A 10929-nucleotide genomic window follows, 5' to 3' on the forward strand; every position below is an offset into this window, starting at 1 on the left:
TTTCTGGCACAAAGAGAGAGTAAATCAGTCAGTCAATCAGTCAGACAGACAGACAGACAGAGGTGGGAAGGAGGGGATGAGGAAAGAAGAGGTTGATTGATTGATTGAGTATTGGTATAGTTCTCCTATTCTTTAGAGCACAGATGCTCTCTGAAGCCTTAAGTGCCTACAGCCTGTGTGAGACCACCTTGGCCAACAGTGTGTTGATACAGCATCTTTGAGGGCAAATGGGTCTTTTCTGTTGAAAAAGTTACTTGTAAGGTTGACTGGGAATAAACTAACAGGCGTTTCCTAGTCATCATCACAGAAGCCATGACAAGAAGTGGCTGCTGGCCCCATAGGATCATATTCTCCCTCATACTTTCAACTTGGGCACATATTACTTTTTCAGGTGAGTGATCTTGTAGATGAAAATTGGATTTTCTTAAAGCTGTAGAGAAAAAGCGGGTTGTTGTTGTTGTTGCTGTTTTACTTTGGATATGGAGTGATTTTCTGAAATATGAAATGTTGAGCTTGCTCGTCCAAATTCCATACCATTAAAATGTCGTCTCCTAAGAGGCAAATTCAGCTTCATTTTCTGCATTGTAGATTCTTCTAAGCAATAAGTTTGGAACCAAACCAAGGCTTCCAGTACACAGAACACTGTAATGTTCCCATTCTAAGTAATGCATTGTGTGAATGTGATGTCTTTTCCTAGAAAAGATTGTGCATTTCCACATGGAATTAATTTTTTCTTTGAAATATGACAGTGGGGGAAACACCAACAAAGAACAAAGGCATCTTCAAGACTGATGTTGCTGAGTGTCTGAGTAACTGGGCAATAAAAATTAGTGACTTAAAGACAAAGGTCATATGCCTGCTCTCAGCAAAACCACAATGGCCCCCACAATGTATAATATTTACTTATTGGAACCCATAAATATGTTTTTTCCCATGGCCAAAAAGATTTTGTGGATGTGTTTGAGGTAAGGATATTGACTATGCTTTTAGTATTCAGTTGGGATTATTATAATCACAAGGATTCACAGAAGGCAGAGGCAGAGGACCAGAGTTGAAGAATAAGAGGTGAAAATGTTAACAGAGGTGAGCCTGATTCAAAGTAACAGTTCAGAGGATTCCACTGCCTCATGGAAGCAAATATGTATGTATAGGTATATGCATATGTATATGATATGTATATGAATATGTATGTGTATACACACACACACACACACACATATACAGATTCAAGCCAAGAATGCAGCCCCCACACAGCTTGGTTTTAACACTTATTACCTTCAGAACTCCAAGGCAGCACATCTATGTTATTTGGAGTGACTAAATTTATGAAAATTTCAATAAAACAGCAATAGCAAATGAGTAATACACTTACAAATAAATTACAAATTAGAGAGACCGATTCTATAGTATAGGGCGCCAATTTTCTAAACCCTAGTTCCTCATTATACAAAAAATACATAGGAATGTTCAACAACCAAATGTTAAAATGCACTGCTGGGTCAGCAAGAAGGCTCAGCGGGTAATGATGGGTACTGCAAAAGGCTGACAACCTGAGTTCCATCCACAGAAGCCACATAGAGGAGGAAGAAGAGAACAAACCCTACAAAATTGTCCTTATACATTCACATACATTTTGTAGCATGTGTGCCCACACATTATACACAATAAATAACTAAATGTTTAAGAAATGCAGTTGATAACAGTTAACTGCTCTGCTCTGTATGGGACTTCTGCAATACCTTTCGTTATTTATAATGAGCCTGAGTTAAATAGAACTGGAATAGTCACAATCCTTGGTTCGATAAATTCTATTGAGTATAACTAGTAAGCACTATAAATATATTGATGCAAAAATCTAGATTACTGATAAATCTTTAAATATTATATGCTTGTGACAACCATGACTATAGTCAAGACAATGAACATAACCCTCATTTGCAAGAGAATCCATGATTTATTTAGCTTTTTCTCCTTCCACACTCAGCGCCTGAACATACCCCACATCCAATTACACTTTGACAGTATCATTCTTCTGCAAAACTAGGTACAACCTATTATTTTTAAATCTAGTGTCTTAAGCTTTGAATTGGGGCATATTCATCAATAACACTCCACTGGGGCATGCTATGCTCTTTTCATTCATTTACCCATTGGTGGACACCTGGGTTATTCTCATATTGAAGTGCCGTGAACACAGATGTCATGGGCCTGAGCACATGGGTTGTTATCTCTGTTGGATAAATGTCTAAGAGTGGAATAATCAAATCATGAAATATGGATACTTAAGCTCTTTATAGACTCACTAAACTCTTTTCTCAGAAGCACTTAGACTGGCCAGACTCATTACTTATTTGGAAAGATGACCTTCATTTTACTTCTTATTACCAACCCTATCTATAAAATGATTTTTAAATTTATTTTTATCGTTTCAGAATTTTATACATGAATACAATGGGTTATTTTTTTTTATTAAATCTTTCTTTCCCTGTCCTACTTTCTACTATGCCAAGATGCATGTATGGGCACCCGCTGCAATTTAGTTTGTCTCTCTCCAGTGAACAGTGGTGTTGAGTACACTCATGAACTTATTGGACATTCTCATTGGGCCACTGATGACAAACCTGTTGGGTGTTTAATTCTAGTTTTTAGGAGCTCACACATGGTCTAGATTGCAAGTCCCCAGCCAGGGAGATTTTTTTTTGGAAATGTTTACCAGTCAGCGGCTAGTCTATAGAGTCTTCTTCAGTGACTTTCAAGAAATAAAAGCTTTGAAATTTGATGAAGTCAGTTTTTTTCATAGACTTTTATGCTTTGGGTCCATCATATAGGCAAACTTTGCTTCTTTAAGATCACTAGTGTTTGTCTTTATTGTTTCATTCAGGAATTTTTATTGTATTAAACTTTATTTACCTTTGGAATTTACACTGAGTTAGTTTTTCTATATTATGAAATATATAGTTAACAGTTTCATTTTTTTTCTATACTGGTACTTAATTTTCTCAGTATCACTTGTTGAAAAGATGGCCTTTCTTTACCACAGGATTGAAAATGTACTTCTTCATGGTTGTGTGGATCTTTGGGTTTTTATCCACTTTCATTATTTATCTAGTCCCATGACAGCAAAATGCTCTGCTAATTTCTACATTCTTTTTTTTTTTTACATATATTATGTCTCACATATAAGGAACATCTAATGATGGCCTTGGGGGTTGTGGTAATGAGATTGCTCGTTAGATAAGGATTTTTGATTCCATGCCTGATGAACTGAGTTCAAACCCCTTAACTCACGAGGTAGCAGAACTGAGTCCTGCAACTTGTCCTCTGCCCTTTACATGTGTTTTGCTGCATATGTGTTCCAGGTAAGTAAATAAATGATTAGAAGTAGCATGAAAGCTGCCCACATGGCTTGGGGGCAATGATGCTTGCTACCAAGTCTGATGACTTGAGTTAGATTCCCAGGACCCATGATGGAAGGAGAGAATTGACTTCTCTAATTCTGATATCCACATGCACAGTTTGACATATTTATAAGCACAAATATACGCATGCAGACATGCATACACATAAAGAGAAATTGATATATTTATAACTTTAAGTAAGCACATAAATAAATAGATGAATAAAGATGTTTTAATCTAATGAAATCAAGAAAACACCATAAAAGTGAAAACAAATGGAAATAGCAAGAAAAGCCAATTTTCAAGAGAACTATATTCTGACTAAAATGGACATAATGAAACTAACCCAAATCATCCTTGAATATAGCGTTTTAGTGACATAATATTTATTCTAAAGAAAACTTATATACATATCTGTACTACTGGTCAGCAGTTTTAAGTATTAACTTGACACATAGAATCACCTGGGAAGATTGTCTTCATGAGGAACTGGTTACATCAGGTCTGCCAGGGGCATGTCTTGATTTCTAACTGACATGAGAAGACCCAGCCCACTGTGGGCGGCACCATTCTCTAGGAAAGGCATCCTGAGAGAATGAGAAAGCCTGCCAAGAGCAAGGCAAGGTAAGGATGCACTTATTCTTCATCTGATTTTGATTGTCGATGTGATGTGACTGCACTGTTTGATTTCCTACCTTGATGTCTCAACTAAATCTTGGAATTGTGATTGAACCAAAGCCTTTCTTCCCAAAGTGTTTTTGTTCAGGGAGTGGGGTGCTGGGAGGACAGTATATTTGTTAGTGACAGACATGAAACTAGGACAATATTGACATCAAATTTGTGGAGTTCTTTTTCATTGAAGATAAAAAAGCTATTTCATGCCAGTTCTAAATTTGAGCAAGTAAGTAAATATGTAATGGATCGTGTTAGAAAAATTTTTCACCAGCAAAGGAAATTATTCTAAAAAGTCTTCTGATTCTTGAAAACTAAACAATATGCTTCCCCATGAAGGAAAAAAAAAACATAAAATCTATTTTAAAATAATTATTCTGTTTTTTAATTGTACTTTAATATCTTTATTATAGTTGTTAGATGAATATTGATTAAGGTAACTTGAAAATTTCAAAAAGAGGATGTCAGGCATAATTAAACAGCCCTTTAATTAAAGCACTTTAAAGAAAAAGGCAGAATAATTTCTATGAGTTCAAGGCCAGCCTTTTCTACATAGTGAGTTCCAGGATAGCTAGACCTATATAGAGAGACCCAGTCTCAAAAAGTTAACGACTTACTTACTTACTTACTTACTTACTTACTTACTTACTTACTTACTTAATGAAAAAGGATGTCAACCTCTACAGAGGCAGGTTCACCTTTATTAGAACAATAAAAAGCAGCTGTCTGTGAAAAAAGGGACTGCACCAAGACACAGGAGGCTTGAAGTTTTACAGAGCAGAAAAGGGGAACTTTGGAGGTGGAAAATTCCATCTGTAGGTCAGTTTTCTGCATCCCCAAATCTATAAATTCTAACTGAAGTTCTTACCTATATGTTAAGTTCCTTGTCAAGAGTTTCCCATATACTAACTGCCTGAAGATGTTATCAACTTTCCTGTGGGGAGTTTTTCAGCTCACCCAAGGGTTTAGTGTTTAAGTCATTAACTGTCATTGTTTTGTGTGTGAATGTTTGTATAGTGTAGAGTGTTTGTAGGCAGTGTATGTGTGTGAGGTGCCTTGTAAATGTGTGCAGGTCAGAGAAATACTTTCCTGAATCAGCTCTGTCCCTCTACTGTGCACTCTGGGGATCTAACTCGGTCCCAGGGCTCATGCAATAGGTGCTGTAGCTTCCCAAGCCAACTTCAATTTGAGATTATTTTTAAGGAAAGGCAGATGAACAAAAAGTTACATTCAAAGAGATAACATTGCCCAGTTCCATTTTTCTTTCTGCTGTAATCATACATCATCTTATTTGTATATGTTTTCAATTCTCTGGGCTTCCTATATTTTTTATCCAAAGACTAGTTACACATGGTTACCCTCTCGCTGCTTTCTGGCAATAGCACGCTATAGATATCTGTTTACAACTTACTTTTCCCAAACTGTGGTGCATCTTGGAAGTCCACAGGATCATAGTTCTCAGGGGTTTTCCTTTCTATTGTTCAGTTAGATAGAATTTCACCGAGTGGGCACAGCAAACCATTTGGCAACTGTTTTGTTTGAGTGGTTCATTTGCTCAGTGTGTAACAGCAAATGGTGCCTCAATAAGTAATCTTATGCATATGAGTTTTTATGTAGATGAAGATTTATTTTCAGAAGAAATTCATTGAATTGGGAGAGATGGAAAAATCAAGTGTAATTTTGTTCAATATTGACAAATTTCCCTTCATAAATGAATGCTTTTGCATCATCACCATTGAAGAATGAAAATGCCTCTTTCTCAGCAGTTAACATAATAGGTGAGAAGTGGCTTTTTAGTATAATTTTAAATAAACTCATACAATGGATTTAAATTGAATATCTTTTATAGATTTTTTGTTTCTGTATCTTTAGTGGGTATGTGTGTGCATGAGTTATATGGGCATGTATATTGGAATCTCTGAAACTAATTTTTCATTATTTTATTCTATTTCTTTGAATTTAGGTTTGTAGTATTTTGATTTTCTGCATGCAGATAATGAGTCCAGAGCATTTTACTTGTTGTGTAAATACTCCATTAGTGAGTTATACTTCCAGTCCTAAATTCTGAAGATTACCTTGTAACTTAGGGATATTACCCCTAATTAAAATATTCTATGGTGTTTTAAACCACTTGAGATAGAAACAGAGTTATAGTAAGTCACATCTTCACTTTTTTCTTCCACAGCTGTTCTCTACCTGTAGGCACAGAGAACAGCTCGAAGAGTCAATCAGTCTCCTGAAAGCCAGGGTGCTCATTCTGTTTGCTTAGCAACAATGTGCCATGTTAAGTTAGCATCTTAGCAGGGCCTGTGGTAATACACTATTTCCATATCATACGTAATTTAATAGAAGCCTGAAAATGCATGTAATTATCGTAATTGTATAAAAAGAAAGCTTACTGGCCAGCGCTCTTTTCTCGGTGAGGCAGCAAATGTGTAAATGAAGTATGAGCTGTGAAAGTCAGATACAGGATAAATAAATAAGTAGATAGATGGACAGAAAGGCAGACAGACAGACAGATGGTCAGGGTTGTCCACAAGGGAATATGGTATGCAAATTCTGTTGCAATAAATTGGTTTATATAGCTTTATGAAAATGAGTGACTGGTGGGTGAGATCATATTCTATCATGCACTATTTCTTCTAACCCATGATGTTTGTTCTCTGTTGACAGCACTTATCAGATCACATAACTTTTCTAACTGGCCTAAGGTAAACTTGAATTCCTCAGTTCTAGATTCTCCTTCTAATCTGATCACTCTACTCAAAGGTGTCTAAAACTCTAGAGGTGTGAAGAACCTTGACAGATTTTCACATGGCCTAGGTTGGAAGAGCACCTTACCTCTGCAGCCCAGACCTCCTCCCATATAACACAATTCCAATAACACACGAACATATGTTAGTAAATATTATAGTCAATTAACACACAATGAATAGATACAGCTGAGAACTTAGTAAAATAACAACCAAACCTCACTAATTCCTCCTCTCAATAGGCATTCCTCATTCTTACCAACTACATGAAAGCCCTGTCCTAAGTTCACAAACAAACACATAAATATTATACCCATTAACTTCTTACACAATAACATACTGGAGTTGAGACAAGGTCAAAGGAAAACTTTGCACTTGTAGTTCAGCAGGAATTTTATTGATGATTATCATTCAAGTGATTATGAGACACATTAGACAACGCAAGGAAAAGAAACGAAAACCCACCCTATGAAAGTCCAGAAGACAGGAAATTCTTCAACATTAAATTAGTAGAAGTTAATATTATTTCTGTGTGAGTTAGAGGTGAAAGGTAGCTGATAAATGTGGGAAAAATAAACTCCATTCCTGTGATGTTTCTGTTTCCAGCCCCCATGCAAAATGTATTACCCAATAGACCCTGATTATGAAGCAAATTGTCCAGATGTGAAAGCTTATGTTTGTGCTACCAATGGCTTGACCTACAAGAATGAGTGCTTCTTTTGCATTGATCGGTGGTAAGTTCAACCTGGCATAGTTATTTTTTTCTATAATGGGCCAACATACTAAAAACTGTTGAAAAATCTCAAGACATATCTTGAGCAATCAAATCATCCAGCAGGGATGTGTTAGGTATGGAGAGGATGAGCTTCGTGAAATTGTATAAGCATCCCCTCACTTTAGGATTTTATTTAGAAGGTATGAAAGCACACTTAAAAAGTGTCCACTTTCTTTAAGGAACTAACTTTCTGTCTCTTTTCTTCAGGGAGTTTGGACCTCATATCGAGTTTGTCAAATATGGAAAGTGTGAATAGTGGTTAATGAAAAACCTTCATTTGTTTACTCTTACATTTGTTTATTCTGGGATTCATTTCTTTGGGAATTTGAGATGTTTAATTTACCAATTTCATGCACCCCTGTGTCATACCCAAATTTCAAGCCAAATGGAAAAACATGGATTAAAAATGTGAGAAAAAAGTCCTATTTTTGCAAATAAACATCTTCATAAAGAAAATGATTGCTATTCATTTCTGTGGACTGTCAGTTAAAGCAGTGGTTCTCAGCCTTTCTAATGTGGTGGTATGGGTGCCTTCACCTTTCTTTTTATATTCTATTTCTAGATGATATATTCCTTGCTCATTTTGGGTATAATATCTTTAGACTAAAGTTTTCTTCTAGTATATTCTATAGTTAAAGCTCAGTAGATATATAAACAAATAGATTTGTTTTTATTAGGGGATGTAACACTTATCTTTCTCTAGGAATTTACTTGCCCAACCACAGCAAGTATAACATTGATTTAGGGATTTTGAAAGTTATCATTAGAGCTAGTTAACTCCATGACTTACTGATCTGTCTAGCTTTCACAGGAAGGATGCTTTCTATTTTGTTTTATTGATGTAAGGGAAACTAGTTAGGCAAAGCATGCCAGCCAGTGAGATGGTAGCTGTTGATAAGTTTAATTAAAAGAACATACATAATCTCACTTGATTAACAGAATATAGATCTTTCCATACAGAAGCTGACTTTAAACCAGTGGTTCTCAAACTCTGGATTGAGTCCTCTTTTGGTCACATGTTAGACAATCTGCATATCAGATATGTACATTGCAACTCATAATAGCAGTTATAACAATAACTCATAAATTAGTTATGAAGTAGCAGAAATAATTTTATAGTTGGGAGTCACCACAACACAAGGAACTGTATTAAGAGGTCATAACATTAGTCAGGGACAGGAGGATTAGAAGTCCAAGATTATCTCAGGTATATAGTGAGCTTGATTTCATTCTGGAAATAATGAGGCCATATAAAAACATACAAACAAATATTATTTGCACCTCCTTCCCCTAACTAACCCTAGTCTTTCCCTGAAAGACAATTTTGTTGTTAGGTTTGTACAGAGTAGAAATGTCCATTTTTTCCAAAGACTTGGCATTTTCTTGACTGGCTGAGGCAGCTTCAAGTCAATTTCTAGAAATGCAATGTTAAAGTACAGACTCTCCGAATCAATCTCTTTTCACAGTTCATAACTATTGCCCAGATACCAGACATATCCCCAAAGTATTCCAGGAATTTAGGACCTAAACATATAACCTTACATGCCAATGTCCTAGAAAATGTAAATGTCTATCTGCATACAGAACACCAAATACAAAGGACCAGAAAACAAATTTCCCATAACATAATAATAAAACCTCTAAATGTGCAAAACAAGGAAAATACATTAAAAACTGAAGGGGGAAAAACAACTCATATCTAAAGGCATGCCCATTAGAATAATACCTGACTTTTCAATGGAGACTCTAAAAGCTAGATAGGCCTGGACAAATGTTCAACAATCTCTGAAAGACCACAGATGTCAGCCCAGACTGCTATATCCACCAAAATTTTCAATCACAATTGACAAAGAATGAAAACCATTCTACAATAAAAACAAATTGATCTATTTATTTATTTATCTATCTACCTGATCTTTTGCTATAGAAAGCACTAGGAAAAAACTTTAGTAAATGATTAACTTTACCCAAAAGGAACAAGGAATAAATAATCTGAAAACAGAATATGCAAAGAAAGAGAAAAGTACCCATGCTATCACAGCAAAATAACAATAGTCAATAAAGACTGTTCATTAATAAGTCTCAATATTAATGGTCTAAATTCTCCAAAAACTACAACCACAAAACCCCACAAACAAACTGTATTACAAAATAAGAGCAATCTTTCTGCTTGTTCCAGGAAAAACACCTCTTCATCAAGAATAGACATCGCTTCAGGATAAAAAGTTGGAAAAATATATTCCATGCAAGTAGAATCAAACAAGAGAGAATGTCTATCATGATATATATGAAAATATACATAAAACTAAAACTAACCAAAAGAGATGGGGAAGGGCACTGCATACCCATTAAAGAAAAAATTCACCAAAAGACGATTAGAATTATAAACATTTATGCACCAGATGCAAAGAATCCAAGTTCATCAAAGAAACACTGCTACAGCAAAAAATCACATATTTACTGTAACATAGCAGGTAATTGTTGACAAATAAGGAGGAAGATCAAGTCTGCGGAGACAGTCCAGTGGTTAAGAGCACTGACTGCTCTTTAAGAGGACCTTAGTTCAATTCCCAGCCACCAAATGGTGGCTCATAATCATCTGTAATGGGATCTTATGCCCTCCTCTGGAATCTCTGAAGACAGAGACAATGTACTCATATACATTAAATAAATAAAGGGAGTAAGATTACAAACTTATGGAAATTGAACAACTTACTACTGAATGAAAATTGGATCAAGACACAAATCAAGATGGAAATTAAAAAATTACAATGAAAATACAATATACTGAAACATACATGACAACATGAAATCAGTTCTAGAGGCAGGTTCATAGCACTAAGTACATACATAAAAAATCTGGAAAGACCTCCTATTAATAACTTAATGACATACTTGAAATCTCTACAAAAATAAGAATAAGTAACAACCAAGAAGAGCAGATGGAAAGAAATAATAAAACTCAGGGTTGAAATCAATAAAATAGAAATAAACAATACAAAGAATCAATGAAACAAGTGATTCTTTGAGAAATTGGCCAAGATTGGCAAGCTTTTGGCTAAATTAGCCAAAAAGAGAGGTAATCCAAATTGTAAAAATTAGAGATAAAAAGGGAAACATTACAACAGACACTGGGAAAGTTAGAGAATCGTAAAGACCTGTATTCCACCAAAACGACAACCTGATAGAAATGAATGAATTTCTTGATATATATGACCTACCAAAGGTCATATGAAATAAATAATTTATACAGACCCATGACCCCTAGTGAAATAGTAGCAGTAATGTAAAAGCTCCTGGACCATCATCTTAATAAATATAGACTTGTTTG

General features: G+C 35.3%; 1 protein-coding gene across 1 annotated transcript; it reads left to right on the forward strand.

Annotated features, from left to right (window-relative positions):
• The first annotated feature begins 312 nt into the window (after positions 1 to 312).
• On the forward strand, positions 313 to 7854 carry Spink13 (serine peptidase inhibitor Kazal type 13). Its single transcript, XM_052201359.1, has 4 exons — positions 313 to 391; positions 6744 to 6781; positions 7430 to 7557; positions 7806 to 7854. Exons 1-4 carry the CDS (start codon positions 313 to 315, stop codon positions 7852 to 7854), a joined length of 294 nt encoding a protein of 97 aa, XP_052057319.1.
• The last annotated feature ends 3075 nt before the right edge of the window (positions 7855 to 10929 follow it).

Source organism: Apodemus sylvaticus, chromosome 13, assembly GCF_947179515.1.
Source record: "Apodemus sylvaticus chromosome 13, mApoSyl1.1, whole genome shotgun sequence".
NCBI classification, from domain to species: Eukaryota; Metazoa; Chordata; class Mammalia; order Rodentia; family Muridae; genus Apodemus; species Apodemus sylvaticus.